The following is a 21354-nucleotide window of genomic DNA, read 5'->3' as shown; positions in this document are numbered from 1 at the left end:
TAAAACAAGGTGTATATACGGGGGGGGGGTAAATAGTGTAGAAGGGCTATATGAAGGAACAAACAGCTAAGTCATTCTTTACTTCTATGCAATTATCCTTCTGTAAAGGAAGATCATACATTATGCGATAAGGAAAAGTTGAGCATAACCCACCTGATGCAAATACAAAGCAGAAAACATACAAGAAAACTGAGGCAATTTTACACAAAAACAAAAGGCCATCACATCTGACAACTACAAATTTCTGAAGACGCTGAAAGACAATGACGAAAAATATTCACCACTACCTGGAACAGCAATGAACAAACTGAAAAATTATAAGGCAGTGACAAACTTTCGAATCTTTAAAGTACCTGCTATAAACCATACAAGAAAAATAGCAAAATTGCTGCTAATTTTAATAAAATCAAACTTTGACAAGTGAAGTAAAACATGGTACTAAAAGACTCCCTCATGATTTATTGTAAGTATTATTCATTTTTATTAACCCAGGTACTCCACTCGCTATCATATACAAACATGACATGCATGAATTACAGATAAATACTAAAAGCTAACATACTGCCATACCTCATTAGATGCATATTTTTTCATTAATTTGGATATATGCCACTCTTCTACCATTACACACAAACACAAAGCTGTACGTATACACAAAAATACCTTGTTTATTTTGAACTTGAGTTGAGCTTCTTTTGCCATTTCTTGACTGAATCCCTGTACTAATTTTTCAGAGGAAAATGATGCCAAATCTTGACAAAGTTTAGAAAGAACAAAGTCTCTTAGCTTTATATAGTTATCTGATGGATCCTCAGCTGAAAGAAAAGAAAAAATACAAAAAGCTCAACACCCAGTAAGGAAAAGTAATCTTTATGTAAAATATGCAGTGCATTTCAATGGCATTTTAAGGACTAATTTCTGCAGGGTAATTGTGTACAAAGCCACCCATTCAAATAAAATGGAGCTCCAGATATGGTGAAATCCAAAATATCCAAAACACAGTATAAAAAGAAGTTATGTACTCACCATAACGTTTCATCTGAGTAGGTAACTTCATTTGTCAGCAACCTGTGGGTATCGGATCCGACCTGGATCAGAGCTGGCAGCTTTCCAAGCTAAAGATCCCAGCTCCAAGCTCCTCCCCTTACCCATAATACCCTGCTACCTCCTTCCAGCCCTCAGATCGCGTTTGCCCATTATACAATTTCACCAAGACAAAACAACAACCTAAACAACATCCTAACCTAGCGAATACCATGAGGCTGAATCATTGTAGGATTCAGATAACCAAAGGACCAGGTTAGGGGGAAGGAGGGGGGGGGGGGTAGGTTGCTGACAAATGAAGTTACCTACTCAGATGGAATGTTATGGTGAGTACATAGCTTCTTTATCTGAAGTAGTTAACTTCATTTGATCAGCAGCCTGTGGGACAGAGTCCCCAGCTACCAAACACTTGGGAGGTCCTTAAGGAAGGATATTCCGGAGCACTGCAGAGCCAAAAGCTGCCCTTCCTCTGGATATTAAATCCAATTTATAATGAGAGATAAAGGTATGAGAGGAAGCCCAAGTAGCCGCAGAACAAATGTCATCCAAGGGCACTTTTGACCAGAACGCAGCAGAAGCAGCCATAGAACGGGTAGAATGAGCAAAAACCGCTAAGGGCTCTGGTCGTCCAGATATCTTGTATGTGAGCAAAATGCATTGAGAAATCCATCTAGCTTAAGTCACCTTCGACACTGGCTTACCCAAGAAGAGCTTCGCAAAAGAAACAAAGAGCTGCTCTGACTTGCGAAAGGCAGCTGTTCTGTGCAGGTAAAAATGCAATTGTCTATGAACATCCAACAAATGAAGTTTGTATTCCCCTTTATTCTGATAGTTAGGGAATAAAACAGGTAGATTAATGGACTGATTGATGTTCGCCTCGGAAGCCACTTTAGGTAAGAGGGAAGGGTTAGTCCTGAGAGCGACTCTGTCCTTATGGAAAAAAAGATATGGGGATTTAGTACAATGGGCCTGTAGCTCTGACACCCTTCTAGCTGAGGTAATAGCTATTAGGAAAGCAGTTTTCCAAGATAAGAATTTTAAATCAACAGAAGCAGCGGGCTCAAAGGGTGATCCAGTTAGAGCCTGAAGGACACCAAGGTTAGGTCCCATGGGGGAACAGCGTTCATAGTAGGAGGTCTCAAAAGGAAGCTGCCTTTTAAGAAGGTCTTACAAATCTTAGTGGAAGCTAAAGGACTAAGGTTGTCTCCAATGTGAAAATGGGAAATGGCAGCCATTTGAACCTTTACAGTAGAAGATCTGGCCCCTTGCTGAAAAATATGCGATAGGAAATCAAGCACTGCAGGAATAGGAGCAGTGAAAGGATCCAAATTCCTATGCGAGGCCCAAATGGAAAACAGTTTCCATTTGCCGTTGTAAACCTTCCTGGTAGAAGGCTTATGCACAGCTACCAGGATGGATCTAACTGCAGACGAGATACCGGGGAGTCCTGGCAACTAATGGAACTGGATCAACCAAGCTGAGAGCTTGAGGTCGTCCAGATTCGGAGTTTACAATCCCGAAGGATGAGAAATCAGATCAGGGATGGGATCTAAGATCCAAAGAGGAGCTACAAGATGAGAGCGTAGGTAGGGAAACCAGGTTTGACTAGGCCAGAATAGGACTACGAGGATAATGTTGTTCCCCAACCGACGAGCTTTCTGTAAACATTTTGTCATTAATGGAAGAGGAGGATAAGCATAAAGAAGACCGGATGGCCAAGAGCGTCTCTGGAGGTTTCCCCCCGGGAGGGGGGGGGATTAGAGCAAAATACTTGCTGTACTTCGCGTTTGAAGGCGATGCGAAGAGATCGCAGCAAGGCTGACTCCGCTTGCGGAAGATCTGTTTTGCTACTAAGGGGTTCAGAGACCACTCGTAAGGCGAGAGGATAGTTTGACTCAGCTTGTCCGCTAGGATGTTGGACCGACCCGGAATGTGCGTTGCTAACAGAAAACGGTTGGTGGATATCACCCAATCCCAAACTCTCATGGCCTCTCGGCAAAGAGGGTAAGACCTGGTACCCCCCTGTTTGTTGATGTACCAGACCACTGACGTGCTGTCTGTCTGAATTGCAATAGTCCCTTGAGGGAGAAAAGTATGAAGAGCTTGCAACGCTAGAAGCACTGCTCTCATCTCCAGGACACTGCTATGCAGAACAGTCTCTGTCTGAGTCCACGTACCTTGGACAGTTCTGCCCATGCAATGCCCACCCCCCACCCAAGGCGAGAAGAGTCCGTGGTTACCGTGGCTTGGGGTTGTGGCATTATGAACGGTCGTCCTTCCCGAAGCTCTCGAGATTGGAGCCACCATATTAGGGAATTTCTGCAAACCCTGCTGAGGGGGACTGAAGAGTCCAAAGGGTGTTGAAGGATGGACCACTGGACCTGCAAGGTCCACTGGAGAACCCTCATGTGCAGGCGAGCTAAGGGCGAAAGGTTGATTGCTGCTGCCATGGACCCTAAGGCTCTCACGACTAACTCCGCTGATGGGGTTATAGATTGAAGGAGTGCTAGAATGTGCAGGGTCAAGCTGCGAATTCTGTCCGACGTCAAGAAGGCCTTGGTCGGAAGCGCATCTATTCTGGCCCCTATGAAGTCCAGGACTTGGACCGGTTGAAGGGATGATTTCTTGCGATTTATAGTGATCCCCAACTTGGAGGCTAAAAGCAGGAAGCAATCCCTGGCTGAGCAAAGTAGATGCCTGGTGGAGGTGGCAAGGAGCCAGTCGTCCATCTAAGGAAAAACCTGTATTCTCTGAAGTCTCAGGTGGGCCGCTACAACTGCCATGACCTTGGTGAACACCTTGGGGGCTGTGGTGAGGCCGAACGGTAGGACCGTGAACTGGTAATGACAGGCCCCCAACCGAAAGCGGAGAAACCTCCTGGATCGCCTGTCCATGAGAATGTGGTAGTACGCATCCTTGAGGTCTATGGAGCACATCCAGTCGTTCTCCTGCAACAGGGGGACAATGGATTGAAGAGTGACCATCCAGAATTTCTCCTTGGCAACGAAGAGGTTCATTGCAGAAAGGTCGAGAATTGGTCTCAAGTCCCTCGTCTTTTTTGGCAGCAAAAAGAACCTGGAGTAATTGCCTAACCTGGACTGGTCTGGGGGGACGTGCTGGATGGCTCTTTTTTTCTAGCAGCTTCTTTATTTCTAAAGCTGCAGCCTCCCTCTGACTGGGTGGAACATCGGGGAGGCGCCTCGATTGAGGAGGAAGATTTATGAAGGGGATAGAGTAGCCTCTGGATATTATTCGAAGCACCCAGTGATCTGACGTGATGGACTCTCATTGTGCCAGGTGCTTCGAAAAACGCCCCCCCCCCCCGACTGCCTTCAGAGAGGAGCAGTCGGGCAACCCTTCAGGGCTGTTGCGTGTGTCGATCGGAAAAGAGTTCCCGCGACCCAAAATTCTTTAGCCCCCCCCCCTCTGCCTCTGGGCCGGTGTCCACCTTGTCCCCCTCTGCCTCTGAAGGACGAAGGATCCTGAGTGTAACGGGACTGCTGAGACTTCCGAAACCACATCTTTTGTCCTTGCTGGTTCCTGGAGAAGGACTTTGAGGAGTCGAGAAGCAGATTCCGACGGCAGACAGCGTCTTCCCGTCTTTCTCGCTCTGGACCAATGTATCGCAGACAGTCTTGCCAAGCAGGGTAGAACCGAAGGGAGCATTCGCAAAGGATGCCTTGAAGGGTTCCGCAAAATCGCAAAGTCGGAGCCAGGCGTGACGCAGTAAGGTGATGCCCGATCCGCTGGTTCTAGTGGCTTCCTCCGTGGCATGGGAGAGTAGCCGCATAGACGCGTCTGATACTGATTTTAGAGTGGCCATGCGAGTCGAGAAGGTCTGTTTGTCCTCGGCCGACATGGACTCAGGGGGAGACTCAGCGTATTCCTTCACCAGATCCCGCTGAAGCCTAATCACATGGGCCAAGTAATACAGCGCCCTCATGGAAAAGGTAGCCGAAGCAAAAATCCGCTTTCCGATACGATCCATCGTCCGAGACTCCTTATCAGGAGAATGGACCGAGGAACTATCCTGTGCCAGTTCCTTCTTGGTGGCAGCATCCACCACCATGGCATCTACCGGGGAACCTTTACTCCACGCTGTCCTATCCACAGGGGGCCTAAGGATCTTATCTGGTCTCCTGGGGATTGGCTCCACAGTGTCCAGCTCCTTCCACGCCCTGGTAGTAATGAGGTCTACCAGGGGGTTGGCCGGGACACCCAAGAGGTAGACGGGCCTGCGTCAAACGCCTCCAGAAACACATACTCATCCGAGGAAGGCTTTTGGGCTGACCACCCCCCTTTTAGGCGTAGTATTTCCATAATGTCTCCAAAGGAGACATCCTCTATGGGTGACCTGGGGGAACCTTCCCCTTCCTCTAAATTGGTGTCATCCATGAGGGACTCAGGGGAGTCCAAATGCCTCCTGTTACACTTGCGTTTGTGAGGGATCTCCTCGGTGGGACTGTCTGAGGAGGGCTCACTAACAGGGTCATGTTCCTCCAGTGGAACTGGGTGGGGCGTCGACGCAGGCTGTCCCTGGGGCCGGATGATGGAAGACAAGCCTGTCTGTGAGGGAGCATTGGCTGGATCCGTAGCACGAGCAGGGGGTCTCGAACCTCTCGAGAGGACCCTCTCCACCACGTCGAACGCCAAAGGTGAGCCGCTCTCTCTCGGTTCCATGAGCAACACCCTAATATCTGACATGGGGATCGGCGTCGGAGCCGAAGCAATCGGACCCAAAAGGGAAGTGTGCTCCGACCACATCGGAGCCGAAGACACACTTACCCCTCGGAGCCGACGCACGGCTCTCGGCCCAGAGATCTCGGATTCGAAAAGGGATCAGACAAACTCGAGGGCATGGCCGGCGAAGTAGCAACTACTATCGGCGCCGACTCCCTGGCTCTGAGACTGCTCGGATCAGACGGCCCCGAAACCAGATAATGGATCGGAGAAGGAGCTATGGGAGCAAAAAATGGGGCCGAGCTTCTGCCGGAGGGGGTTGAGGCAGTAGCACTCCCATCTGCATCTGGTCCTGTAGGAAGCGACGCATCATCCGGTCCATGTCAGCATCTAAAAGGCTTCGTGTTGACCTAGAAGAGGCTGCCGAAGCTGGCTGGGAAGGCCGCCACGATGACCTTGAAGATGGCTGGGGCTCCTCCGGCGAGAAACGTGGGAAACGGAGCAGAGAGGGGGAAGACCCAGAAATCTTCAGGGGAAAAGAGAGCTGTTTAGCCGGCAGGGCCGAGGGGGCAGAGTCGGCCCGCCGCTTGTGGCTCCTTTGTTTCTCTCTATCCCTATCTCTCTCCTCTCTTTTCTCTTTGCCTCCTTCTCTCCCTGGGAAATGGTGGGAGGTGGAGTCCCAGCCAGGGGAGATAGAACAGTTGGCTGAACAGCCGTGGCTGGAGCCAATGAGGGAGAGGAGGAAGAAGCAGAGTCTGTGGGCAAAAGACCTGTCAGGATCAGCTTGTTCCTCCTATCCCTTACAGCCCGGGGGTTAAAGGCTGCGCAGATCTGGCAGTCCAATGACAATTGCGCTACCCCCAGGCAAAGAACGCACAGAGTGTGGCCATCGGCTGGGGACAGCTTATGGCCACACTCAGAGCACTTAGAAAAAATGGCCTTAGGGCCTTTGGCCATAACAAAAAACACAACCACACACACAGACACAAGAATAAGGGGAAGGGTGAATATATTAAAGTTAAGCTAAGCTAATGGGTTTAAACTAAACACAAACACACACCTCTCTAATTTTAACAAAAAGTCAAGAATTTGACAAATACTTCCTACCTAACCGCCAGGAACTCGTAACTCGTGCTTGTTAAAGCTGCAGCAAACTAGATCTGAGGGCTGGAAGGAGGTAGCAGGGTATTATGGGCAAGGGCGAGGAGCTTGGAGCTTGGATCTTTAGCTTGAAAGCTGCCGGCTCAGATCCAGGTCTGATCCGATATCCACAGGTTGCTGATCAAATGACGTTAACTACTTCAGATCAGCGTTTAATATTTTGCCCAAGTTCAAAAAAAAAACAAGAATATGTATACTGATCTCCTTTGTGCAAGAGTAGACAATGTTCAAAAAGAAGGCTGTTCAAAAATCTCAAAACAGCATGTACAGAATAGAGAATTACAGTTCTCTGTGTACTGTGAATAATCTGACAAAAAAATCTAGCTATGGATAGATCAAATTTGGGTAAAAAAACACTGATCACACAAACGTTTTCAAAATATCAATGTCTTTACTATTAAAAAAATAAATGCATTTTGTCTTGAAGCAGAATACAACTTAAATTGCCCAACATGTGCTGTACTAACATGGATTGCACTATCTTTTTAGACAGACATAAGCATTTAGAAGACTACTGTACTGTAAAAATGCCTTCATGCTACAGGGAATGTATCAAGTAAATAGAAGTTACAGGACAAAAACTGCTGCTTAGTCAGTTCTGACAAGTTTAAACAAAAGCCAGAAAAAACTCAAGCTACAATTTCAGGAAAGATACAATCCAGAACTTGCCAGTTGTATAGCATGAAAATAATTATACCGGTTCTTGGAATGCAGTTCTGCCACATGTGGTGAACAGATTTCTGCTAAATCTGCAATTTGCATACATCCGGTACTTATCATGGTGATATCCTGAAGATAAAAGCATTTGGCATACTTGAGAAGAGAGGCAATCTAAAGTATGAAAAGCTTCTATTGCTAAGACAATAATTTGGGTAACTTCTGACTGATAAAAAGTTCTTACCAAAGCCTGTAGGATGCTCAGATCATTGCAGACATCGTAGTCAAAACTAAATTTTGTAAAGTTTCACTAATTTTCTCCCAAGGCATGCAGTGTTTAAAAGTTTAATACAAGAGTAATGCCACAAAACTAGTTTGTACATTCTTATGCCATTAAAAAGTGAAGCACTGTGGAAACTGGTAGAAACTTAAGTTATGTAAATGAAATGCCTATTGCATCATATGTATCTCAGTACAATGGCCGTACCCTGTGTGCAAAGAAAAATATATCCTTCACCATTATGGTAATGGACACACCAGGATAACTAGAACACATGGAACCAATTAGTGCCAAAAGAACAAGTACACTGATCTTCTAAAGAAATTTTGGGTTTTATACAAATGAGTGCTAAAATGGTCCCATATAAAAGTTAAAATGTAACAGAATATGACTGCTTAAATGCATTCTGCTTCCATTTTGTCTTGCCTTATGTTACATTGTGCACACACTGCGTAGATTAACTGTACACAAAACATAACTAGATTTCTGTTAACTGTGCAAATATTTTTCTTTATAACAGAAAATAAAAAAAAAGTAGAAAGAGATGGTTAGAGGCAATATCTCAATGTACTAAATGAGACAGTTATCTCATTTAATGACAAATCAAGACTAAATCTTACATGACAGCATTCATGTACATAAGCTCATCTTAAATTACAAGTTGTATTTAAGCAAATGAGCCAAAATAGACCAGACCACATACACTGGGGCAAAAGACTGCTGTTAATGTCGCACAATGGAACTGTAAAATAGTTACAGCACAGAATTACAGATGACTAAAGACTCCGTTAATTATGAATCTTCCATCAAAATATCTAGTATGATGCACTGGTTCAGAGAAAAAGAAGTTTTACCAGAATGCTCCATCTGTGTTGTCTATCTTCACTAATCCTTGACTATGGGCTCGGTTCTGACTCAGCCATTTACTTCGGCTCGCACCTCCCAAACTCTCGAGCCAGACACTAACTATAATGCTCATCTCTAAATTACCTCAGATTGTGTTTGCCTAAATTAGTGCCAGATTGTTGTTGTGTCTTAGCTTTTCCCGGTTAGGGGTCGCCACAGCGGAACTCCGGTCCGCTAATGATTGGTAGTTGATTTTAACGTGCCGAGTTACCAGCCCTGACGCACAACCTTCAACGAACGTACGCCCATTCACGCATGTCTCCACGCAGAAGACGCTCTAGCTGAGAATCGAACCGGACAGCGTCTTACTGTGAGGCGACAATGCTACTGCAGCAGCACCACCGCAGTGCCGGTCTAAAAAGGAAATGCGATCCACTAAGACTCCCAGGCCAGGGGAAATAGGAGGGGAATGTCAAGGATTAGTGAAGATCAACAACACAGATGGAACATTATGGTAAGACAACTTCTTTATCTGATGTTGTCAATGTTCACATAATCCTCGACTGTGGGACAGAGTTCCTAGCTACCTGTATCTTGGAAGGTCTCATGGAAGAATATTCCTAAACACCATCGAAACGAATGACGCACGTCTCCTAGAGACCTGGTCCAATATGTAATGAGTAATAAAAGTATGAGAACACCATGTGGCTGCTGCACAAATGTCATCCAAAGAAGCTCTAGGATGAAACACTGCAGAAGCTGCTATAGCTCTAGTTGAGTGGGCTTTCAGTGGGCATGGAGGGTGAAGTCCCTTTGAATGATAAACATGATACAATGTCTGAGCTATTTAGCAAAGGTAACCTTGGAAACTGGGTTACCTAAGGAAAGTGAGGAAAACTCATCACTTAATTGGTCAGATTTCCTGAAATCCTTTGTTCTGTGAAGATAAAACTGTAACTGCCCACAAACGTCTAATAAATGTAGACAATAGTCTCCTTTATTGGAGAAATTAGGGAAGACCGGTAGGTACAATAATACTGGATTCTGAAACTACCTTTGGCAAAAAGGAAAAGAATAGCCCTGATGTAGACCCTATCTTCGTGAAATACTATGCAAGGAGGTTTGCAGGTCAAGGCTGGAATTTCAGATACTCTTCTTACAGAAGTGATAGCTACTAAAAATAAAGTTTTCCAAGTCAGAAACTTTAAGTCACATGTAGCTGATGGTTCAAAAGGGGAAAGAGTAAGATTGTAGAACTGGGGTTATATCCCATGGACCAATGGCTCTTTAAAAGGATGTCTTAACATTTGGATTCCCTTTAAAAAGGCTTTACAAAGTGTATGTGGCATAAGTAAACAACCATTGAAACCAGTACGTAAATTTGATATCTCGGATAGATGGACCCTAATGGTAGAGGCTGAAGAGCCAGTTTGATAGAGATTAGCTAAAAGAAATCCAATACTTTATGTGCAGGGACTGTGCAAGGGTCTAGAGCATTATCAAGAGCCCATCTAGCAAATTTTTCCCATTTAGTCTGGTACAGTTTCCTAGTAGAGGGTTTATGATGGGCCACAATGATATGACAGACGGGAGAGGAAAGGAAAGAATGCCTGGCAATCATGGGAATTGGAGAATCCATGCAGTGAGCTTGAGATATTGGAGATTTGGATAATCCATTCCTTCTTGATGAGAAAATAGATCTAGAGCTGGGTCCACAATCCAAGGTTTCCAAAGGTGAGGCCAAATGAAGGGGAACCAAACTTGTCAAAGCCAGGATGGGGCAATGAGGATTATTGTGTTCTTCGACCTCTTGGCTTTCTTTAGAAGCTGAGACAGAGGAGTTGGGGGAAAGGCGTACAGGAGACAGAGGGCCAATCATGGAGAAGAGCGTCTCTCGGGGATCAGGGCAAAGTAACTGCTGCAAGCAAGGTTGGCCCCAGTGATGAGAGATCTTTTCCATCACCACATGATTGAGACACCACTCGTGAGGCATCAGAATACTTCTGCTCAGCTTGTCTACTATCACGTTGGAGCTCCCCGGGACATGTGTTGCCGTGAGAAAGTGGTTGGAAGAAAATCGCCCATTGCCAAACTCTGAGGACTTCTTAAAGTGGGTAAGACTTAGTTCCTCCTTGTTTGCTGATCTACCAGACTACCGATATGTTGCCCGTTTGAATTGCCACTGTTCATAGGGGAAGGACATCCTGAAATGCTTGCAACGTTAAGAGCACTGCCCTCATCTCTAGAACACTGATGTGCAAATTAGCCTCCAGTTGGGACCAAGTGTCTTGGACTGCCCTTCACAGATAATGCCCCCCACACCCTATCTGGGAAGCATTTGTGGTCACTATGGCTTGCAGCTGTGAAAGGATGAAAGGACAGCACGAAAGGTTCTTGTTGGAACAAAACCACCATAACAGGTCTTGTTTGTAGCAATTGGTGAGCAAGATGTGATGCAACATCGGATGATTCATTAATGACCATTGGGAGGCCAGAAGTCATTGATGTCTGGCCAAGGAATTAGAGTAACTGAGGCTGCCATTGAGCTTAGCACCTGTAGGATGAGTCTGGCTGGAACACTTCTGTTCTGAATAATATGGTTTACTTGTGATCTGATCTTTTGGAGTCTTTCCACTGGTAGTGAAGCAAGTCCTGTAACTGTATTTAACAGAGCTCAACCAAATTCCAGTTGCTGTGTACACTGTAGATTTAAGTTTTTGTAATTTATTGAAATTCCTAAAGAAGTGCAAAGATGCAGAGTGTAATCTCTTGCCTGTTCTAGTTGATGCCTGGTGGTAGTGGTAAGGAGCCAGTCAGCGAGAAGGAAAAACTCGAAATCCCTGCAGTCTGAGATGAGCTGCTACCACTCTCATGCATTTGGTAAACACCGTGGGAGCTGTGGTGAAACCAAAGGTCAGTGCTCTGAACTGGAAATGACCGTCTCAGCCAGAAACGCAGGAATCTCCTGGTGCGTTTTGTCAATTTGATACGGTAGTATGCATTCTGAAGATCTATAGAGCACATCCAATTGTCTTTTTCCAAGAATGGATGGATTGACTACAACCCAGACCATCCGGAATTTGGTTTGCTGAACTGCTTTGTTGAACTGGCTGAGATCCAGAATGGGTCTCCAGTCCCCTGTCTTTCTGGCCACTAAAAAAGAAGAATTGAGTAAAACCCGGGTCCTCTTTAGTCTGGTGGGACTTCTTGGATGACTTTTTTTGAACATTTTTTGAATTTCTACGACTACGGCTTCCCTGTGACTGGGTGGAACATCCAGAAGTCTTTTTTGTGTTTTTGGATTTATGGAAAGGGGAATAATGTAACCTTTGGAAATGATTTGCTGCACTCATTTGTCCAATGTTAATTGTAGCCAGGCAGATTGGTGTAGGGATAATCATCACCTGGACTGCTCCAGAGGAAGGCAATCGGGCCTCCAATCAGGAGTGCTGGTAGGATCTGACAGAGAAAGCATCTCTAGATCCCTGGTTCTGCAGGCCCCTTCTGCCTCTAGGATGGTGTCTTCCATTGTTACTTCCCCCTCTGCCCCAGGGAAAGTTTATACGAGTCCTAGAAAGTCCCTAGGGACTTTTTGAACCATAGCCTGCCACTTCTCTGGTTCCTGGAGTAGGGCTGCTGAGGAGTGGAGAAGTATACGCCCAGAGCAGAGTGCATCTTCTCATCTTTCTCACATCTGGCCAGTGTGTCTTTCACCTTGGGTCCAAACAGGGATGATCCATCAAACAGAGCGCTGACGAATGAAGATTTAAATGTCTCCACAAAGTCACACAGGAGCATCCAGGCAGGTCTCCTTCCTAATGGCTACGCCTGAACCTGCTGCTCTTGTCATCCTTTTTGGCTGTGTGGGCAATTAGCCTCATGGACGAGTTAGAGATGGCTTCAAGGGTGGCGAGCTGAGAGGTAAACAAAGGTCGATGAAGCGTAAATGCACTTCCCAAATCTATTCACAGTCCTAGACTCCATGTTAGAAGGATGGATAGTAGGACTTTCCTCAGCAAGTTCCTTCTTAGTACAGTCAAATGCAAAACCCAACAGGCAAAAAAACAAGAAATAGAAAGTCCCAACAACCGGTCAGGTCACAACAACTTTAATGGAAAATAAGAATCCGATCCAGTGACTAAGCGCTTTCGCCACCAATGTGGCTTCTTCAGAGTCATTGGAAAACACATAGACCATAGTTTAAATAACCCAGTTCATCAAGTGATGAACCAATAAAAATAGTACTACATGAAAAGTCATAGTGCAAACAAACCATATTATACATTTATATTAAAATATGAAAACACGCGTGAATTGATACATAAACAGTTCATATAAATTGATGCATCAAGAAAAATTGATGTATAAAAAATGTATATAAAATATATATGTGAACCTTAAATCTAATGAATTAAAAATAGATATAAATAAATTGTAAAACCAATCATCCAGAAACAACTTAAACTCCATGCCCTAAAAACACAGGACACGAGTTTCCCTAAACTACACAGGATCTCCGTTTCAGTACTGACATAAATGAGATACCATCATCTAATCCTGGTGTATGCGTGGCTTTTAACCTAAGTTGCCACTTGCATTCCTTGTTTTGTTTTTTTGTATGACACATTAGACTTTAGTGCCCCTGACAAGCTTAACAATGCTGGTGAAGCAGTACTGGGTGATGCTGGTGACTGTTCTGAAGGAATGGTATGTGATGTGAGAAGCAACAATGGTTTCAACATTTACAACTTTAGTAACCATGAAATTGAGGAGTCTCACTTTAAATTACTTAGTAAAAGAACCACATTTGTGCCAAACTAAGTTAGATGTGGCTGATGTCCTTACTAGTTTAAGATTGTATACCAGAGAATTGAATCAAAGGATGCATTTCTGTGACCACAATTCTACAGTTACTAATTGTAATCGAACTTTTAAGAGAAAAAGTTTGTTCATCCCCCCAAACAGTAGGGATGTCATATTATTTGAAAATATGTGTGAAAGGGAATTCAGGAAGGTACTACAGTGTAACAAACACACTGAAAATCAGTTTAACCTTAGTTTTGATGAGAGACCAACTTTGATTGACTTGGCCAAAAATAAAGAATTAAGAATCATGAAGCCGGACAAGGGTGGGGGAATCGTGATCATGAGTCACACTGATTGTGTGTCTAGAATGCACAACACCCTTAATGATACCACAACATACAAGAGGGTCTCTAAATGTGAAGTCAACAGGGCTTACATGGGTGTAGATCTTTACTTATTTGATGCACTATATCAGGGTATGTTTGATGAAAACAAAATCAGTTTTTTGAAGGTGACATCCTATTGTTCCTGTCATTTTTGGGATTCCCAAAATCCACAAAGATGTCAACAACCTGCCATTTAGACCCATTGTGGCAGCCAGGGCTCGAAGACGGAACCTCTGGCAGCCTTTGTGGATGTAGGGACCAAGTGTGTGGTCTCTGGTACTGAGCATAGATTAAGAGACTCATGGCATTGTTTGGAGCGTTTGAGGTGGGTTGATACCGCTAATCAATATTCTTTCCTCACTACTGATGTAATTAATTTGTTCACAGTCATCCCTCATGACATTGGGTTGGCTTATTTCAGACAGGCTTTGCTTGCGAGTGACAACATTGATAAAACCAAAATCAATGCATTGCTAGAACTTATGGAAATTGTTCTGAAGAACTAAATCAGTTTTGAGGGTGAACTGCTCCATCAGGTTTGCGGGGTCAGCCATGGGCACCAAATGCACCACCGTGTACACCAATTTTAGTGTTGTTACATTGGGAACAATTGTACATTTTCCCTACTGGTTTTATGGACAAGATTTTGCTATACAATCGCTTCCTGGGTGATATTTTGATCCTGTGGAAAGGAAGTGAGCAGGAAGCCAAAAGCTTTGTACAGTATTTGAACCATACCACTACGTTTCTCCAATTCACATACACTTGGCATGTTTCCGAAATAGATTTTTTTGGGCATCCACTTGAACACAGATAAAGGGTTACACAGCAACATACACCAGAAAAATAAAACACATTCTAACTCCCTTTTACACTTCGGCAGCTGCCACCCTTACCATCAGAAGAAAAGTATTGTCAAGGGGCAGATGGTAAGGCTGTCAAGGTTGGTTAGTGACAATTTAGTCTTCCAACAGGAAACGTTCAATCTAGTGGGGATGTTTCTGGAGAGAGGGTACCCATTAAAACTTCTTTTGGGTACAAAGCATGTTATGCACAAAAGATCTATGTCTTTTGCGCCAATTTTGACATCTGGTATAAACACAAGAGTTGACAAAAGAAACAACTCCAATGTATTTGTTTTAAAATACAATGAAATGAGTACACTCCTTATTGATGCATTTACAAAAATGTGGGAGTTATGTTTCAGTGAACACAGCAAAGGAATATTGGGAACTCAACCCAAGGTTGTTTTCAGTGGGGGTAAAAACATTAAGAACATACTAGAAAACAACAACCATAAATGGCTTAAATCATGAATGTTTAAATGTGGGGCATGTAGATTCTGTCACTACATCAATGACTGTCCCTGTGTAGCAATACATGGATATAGTCACACTTTGGCATGCCCTGGCAGATGCAGCTGTAACACCACTATGTTTGTGTATGTAGCTACTTGTGGCAGCTGCTCTGCCTTTTATGTGGGCAAAACAGTGCGTAGACTTAAGGACAGAATAGGTGAGCATCTGAGAGCAATTAAAAACAGGGATGTTCACAATGCACTGTATTTCCACAGTACTGTTTGTACCAATTTTAAGAATTTTATTTTGTCATTGATCATGTGACACCCAACACAAGAGGTGGAGATGACAGACTCCTGGTTGAAAACAAGGAATACAAGAGGCAAATGCCACACATACACCAGGATTAAATGATGGTATCTCATTTATGTCAGTCCTGAAACAGAGATCCTATGTAGTTTAGGGAAACTCATGTCCTTTGTTTTTAGGGCTTGGAGTTTCTAAGTTGTTTCTGGATGACTGGTTTTAAAATTTATTTAGCACCGAAGGGCATGGAGGGCTCCGACAAAAAGGAAGTCAAACCCTGCCCCACGGAATCGCCAATGAAATCTCGACCCTGGGAGACCTCCAGTTCCAAAAGACCAGAGGAGCTCAAAGCAATTCTTGGTTCCAGAGAAGACGCTCTTACCGGAACACAGACAGTCGGTGGCGGGTAAGTTGGTACCAGGGGCTCCAATGACTCAAATGGAGTTGGAGGAGGAAGAAGAGATGGTGTCAAAGTAGGACAGGTCTCAGTGTCGATTTGGCTGGGAACCAAAGTGGAAGGTAATCTCCTCACCACCAAGAGCTGGTCCACCAGCCTCATGATGTCTGATTCCGAGAGGCTCTTAGTGGATCGAACAGATCAAACAGACGATGCAGGAGGAGACCTAGGTGTTCTTGGTTCCACAAAAGGGCTAGGTGGTCGGTCCTTAAATGGACTGACCACGGAAGAGTACCTTGATCTTGGAATTAAAATCAAAGTGGTCTGCTCTGGTACCAGTGCCAAAGCAGTAGTTGTTCTGTCGGATGAAGTAGACGGTGCAGAGTTGGTCTTGCCTATTGGTGCCAAGGGAACTGTCGACACTGTAGGCTTAGATACCTTTTTAGGCAGTTACGAGGAACTGCTTGGAACAGCGTGTGAGCGCTTCTTCTGTTTAGAAAAGGAAGATGAACTGGCTTCGGTCCTATACCCAGATATGGCCTCTTCAAAGTCCCCTTTTAGCAAGTCTTTCAAGATTAACTTGTTTCTCCGCTCAGTTAAAGCCCTGGCAGAGAAACCATAACATATATAGCTACAATAAGGCTACTCCCTCCACGTGGTAGCTAGCTCCAAGATGATCTGTTTAGCGGGTAAAATGGGGGGTTGCCATGGGCACCCCCTGTGCCAATAGCTATGCGAACATAATACTAGCACAGTGGGAGTTACAATGGATGAACAGTAAAGATAACATATGGAAAGAGCAAGTACTGTTCTATGGTCGGTTTGTGGATGTCATACTATTACTATGGAAAGGAGAAGTCCATCAATACCAACAGTTTTTAAGATATCTAACATCTACAACGGACTTTCCAAGTACTCCCATGAAAGTATTGACTTCCTGGATATATTATCTTTAAAAATGAACTGTAGAGACAGCCCTACACAGGAAAGCTACATGGAAGAACCACATGCTACATAGAACTAGCATGCACCCCACACATTTTCAACAACATATTTGAAAATCAAGTCATACGCATTTCTAGACTATGTACAAAGGAAGATACATTTCAACAAGAGTTTAACCAATTGGTGGATAACTTAGCAACTAGAGGGTATAGGAAGAATCAGCTAGACTTTGAACAAGCGATGGAATTACGAAGAGGCAAAGGAAAACCATATTATCATTATAAACATGTCGAAGGACAGAAGTATAATGAAACCCAAGAGTCCCTAAGATGTATATTAACCTATGCACCAGATAATAAACAAAGTTATTCAAAAATATTGGCCAGTTTTAACAGTGTATCCTAAAATTAAAAGTATAGTAGGAGAAAAACCCAAATTCACATATAAAAACAAGAAGAACTTGAAAAGTCTACTGTGTAACAATAGAACAGAAACACAGAGAAGTGTGGTAAAGAAAAAAAGGAACTTTCAAATGTGGGAAGTGTAAGGCATGCAAATATATCAAAACAGTGTAAGAAACTTCTCTGTGTGGAAGATTTTCAGTCCATATATTTCTAGTTAATCACTGTATATTAATCAGATCAGACAATAGTAGTAGAAGTAGCGAACATAAACTCAAGTCAAAAAGTAATAGAAAATATATAATTCTACAGCATTACTAAGTATTCGAAAGTAATCCAAGCAAGGCATGCAGTCTGTTTCCAGTCGAAAATCCTTTAAGTACACAGACAAGCGATCCAAGTAAAACAAAAAATAGAGTAATAATTTCCTCACAAGCTTTCTAAATATATATATACTTTTTATCAGGCATGGGAGTGGTTTATTGCGCTGTAAAACAAAGTGTTATTGGTACACATCTTAAATTCACATCCCTTCCCCCATCAGTGTGACATTCGAGCTGGTCCTGCCCTACCTAGTAGCTGTCATAATAATATATAGCCCTAATGTACTTTAATGGTACATCTTATTTAACCAAATTATTAAGTAGATTATCAAGTCTATGATTTTATACAAGGCAATATACTACATGGCTGGAAATATATCAACCTTAGTTCATTTTGCGATCAAAAATTATATATAAATATATACATATACATTTTGCATGTAAAAATCAGTTTCTATTTTCATAACCTATTGTTAACAAAGATCGCTTTCGTCCTTCGACTTCTTCAGGTCTGTGTACAAAAACCTATATAATTGTATAATTAGTATTGTTTAGTATTGTTATTATTATTATTATTATTATTATTATTACCATCATTTTGAATAAAGTGGAAAAAAGTGGAAAAAAGAGAACCAGAAAAAAATAAAAAGTAAAAAAAATATATGTATGATGGAAACAAAATATACACTTAAATTTCAAATGATTTAAAATGGTAATTAAAATGGTATTTAAAACCAATTTGTAGAAAAAAATAAAATAAAATACAATACAATTAGTCATGTAAACAATGTGGCAATTTTCTAAGTTCCAGTGCACTTTTAATTGAACAGTAGTAGTTTAGTCCAGGCTTTCTAAAAGAGTTCAGCTTTAATTGCCACATGAGTTCATGTTTCTCCAGAATAAAGGACAAAAGCGATCTTTGTTAACACAGGCAGCACGCCGATTTGAAGTTGGTCTTAGACTTTGGAACTCATTCCGGTGTCCTTGAACACGGGATGCCTACTGGAATCAATTGGCTCTAGAAGAAGGAAGAGCTTTGGGACCCCCCCCCGCCCATTTTACACACAGGCTGTATGCTGGTTACAGGTTGGCTTCCGTAAAGAACTTTTTGCAACTTGTTCTAGTGCTTTTGCACATGGGCAATTTATTGACTTGGAACTTTGGAAGTACCTACTGTGGAAGCGGAGCATATAGTTGTCAGTGAATGGAGGTTTTGCACTCAAGGAAGAAAGGTAGCTGGAAGTGACTTCCAATGAATGAGTAATTTCTTGTCTAATCATATTGAGCCAAGTTATCATAACAAGAAATTTGCTCAGAGGAAAGTAATATTAGTGTTTGAACCAGTACTTTGAAGTAGGCAGTTTATCGTTTTTAATTGAACAGAATTAAAAATTGTTTTTATCTAAGGAAGGACCTGGGATACATATGTAGTGCTTGCATACCAGCAGCTACAAAGAAAGGGGATATATAATACCCGCTAAACGGATCATCTTGGAGCTAGCTACCACGTGGAGGGAGTAGCCTTATTGTAGCTTTTCATTTTCATATGGCATACTCCCTAGGCTAGAGTTTGTTCACTTTATCTTTTCATATAACATATATAGCAGTTTTCCTGCAAGTGTACAACTCCTAAGCAATATACACAGCAGGCATGCCCGTCTGAATTTTTCTGTCGCACTTCTGGCACCTCTTAAAGCCAGAAGTGCCCTCAGAAGGTTTAACCGAAGAATCAGATTTATCAGCCATACCAGCAATGAACACTTAAAGCTGATAAAGATCACACACACACAAACATACACAAATGGAAAATTGGACAGCAAAGGTGTTTTTTTAAAGAAGAAAGGGGTACCAACTATGGTATCCATAAAGTACCTAAACAGGTAAAGAGGAGAGTACCAGGAATGGTACGTAGAGAAATCTACCAAATGGTACAGGAAAAGCAGGGGGTAAGATCACATACACGCACACAGAAAGAAAGCGAGAGGAGCAGGTAGAAGTGTAAGTATTCAAGAAGATAAATATAACTATAAGAAGAGGGATTTAAAGAAATTACAATACTAAAAAAAAACCTTGCTTTAAAGAACTGCCAAAGCTTGAGAGAGGTTGGACGAGTCTGACACAAAGCAGCAAACGAGATCAGAGGTAATTTAGAGAGGAGCATTACGGGTAGAGCCTGGCTCGAAAGTTTGGAAGGCGCGTGCTGAAGTAAATGGCAGAGTCTTTTCCAAGGCTTGGAACAGAGCCCACAGTCAAGGGTGACGTGAAGATTGACATCAGATCAGAATTTTGTCTGTGAAACCAGCAACTTGGATGTAGTAAAATTTAAAGCAACTACAGCTTTTCTTTCCTGGGAGACTGGTGCACACACCAACCTCTCTGCACTGAGGAACTCTGTCAGAGATTATTCTCAAATGCACCAGTGTTCAAGAAGGTGGCAAATGTGTATTGTATCATTAAAGATCATACAATGGAAGAATTATCTGTAGCACTCCTGGACTACCTACATTAATACAATCTAATATCTTCAAACTTGGAACGCTGCTCAAGTTAATTCTAAAAACAACTACTCTTCTAGCTGTGCGTTGTGTTGCCTTGTGCAAGCTCTCTCTCTATTTGCCACTGAGGAATTCCACTCTCTATATGTAATTAAGAAAATATAAAATAAAATGAATACTCATTTCAATATAGAAATCTGTTGTCTGTATTTCTGCTTTCAAAATAATAATGTAGTTGGAAACCATAAACAAGCGTTATGTGCTCACCAAAATGATAGGTCTGTGTTGACTTATTTTCATCCAGTTCAACCTTTGGGTTTTCAGATCCAACCAGATCCATCTCTGTGCCTTTTTATGAAGCAGTGGATCTGAGGCTCTAATTTCTCCCCTATTCATAATTCCCTTCATTTCACCAAAATATCTTGGTTCGAGTTTTCTAACACATCATCAGCTATTATCTAGATTTAATCTAAAGACTTTAAAAGCTAGGGGACATATGAATAACTATAGGAAGGTACAGCATACTGAACTGTTCAGACAGGGTCTGAGATGAGGTGTATCCAGTCACCAGAAGCTGTCAATGACAATACTGGAAGGGGGAAGGAAGGAGGGATGTTTAACTGGAAGAAAATGAGACAAGATAGATATTTCGTTATGGTGAGTACATAACTATCATAACGTTGTCTATTTTTGTCCAATTCAACTTTTGGGTCCGATTCTCAAGCTGATAAATATCCAGACGGTATCAAGGAAGGACATTCCTGTGAACAGAGGAAGCAAAAGATGATCATGATCTGTACTGCATATCCAATTTGGTTACAAAGGTATGGACAGTTGACCAGGTTTCTGCTGCACAAATGTCAACAGGAACTCTTCATGAAAACAGTAGTAGTAGTGAGCTTTTCTTTGCATGTAAGGGCAAGGCCAGCTTATTATAAACAAAGGAAATGCATTCCAACAACCATTTCAATAATGTCACTTTTGATATACCTTTACCCAACTTTGACTTGGAAAAGAATATGAACAAATCTGAATTTCTGAAATCCTTGGTTCTATGCAGACAGATGTTCATCAACAACTCCGATTCTAGCATGTGCAACATATATTCCTCTGAGAACCTTGGAAATACTGTCAAATAAACTAATTTAGATTTGCTTTAGATGTCACCTTTGGTAGAAAGGATGAATTTGTTTTACAGGCCACTCTTTAGAAAAATCAAATATGGCGGTTTGCATGACACTGCTTATAATCCAGATGTACTTAAAAAGGTAACTGCAACAAGGAAGATATTTTTCCAGGAAAGAAATTTCAAGTCTGAGGAAGCTACTG

The 21354-nt window shown here is 42.6% G+C and overlaps 1 protein-coding gene across 1 annotated transcript in view; it reads right to left on the bottom strand.

Annotated features, from left to right (window-relative positions):
- The window catches only part of HAT1 (histone acetyltransferase 1), a 1164331-nt gene that overhangs the window by 233787 nt on the left and 909190 nt on the right, over positions 1–21354 (bottom strand). The window contains exon 9 of the mRNA XM_044075533.1: positions 664–815. Coding sequence (XP_043931468.1) covers positions 664–815 — 152 coding nt within the window. The remainder of the gene's footprint in view (positions 1–663; positions 816–21354) is intronic.

The sequence above is a fragment of the Protopterus annectens genome, chromosome 6.part1, assembly GCF_019279795.1.
Source record: "Protopterus annectens isolate FY-2018-M chromosome 6.part1, PAN1.0, whole genome shotgun sequence".
In the NCBI taxonomy this organism is placed as follows: Eukaryota; Metazoa; Chordata; order Ceratodontiformes; family Protopteridae; genus Protopterus; species Protopterus annectens.
Note: the sequence above shows the minus strand (reverse complement) of the source record. Positions and strands in the feature narration are given on the sequence as shown.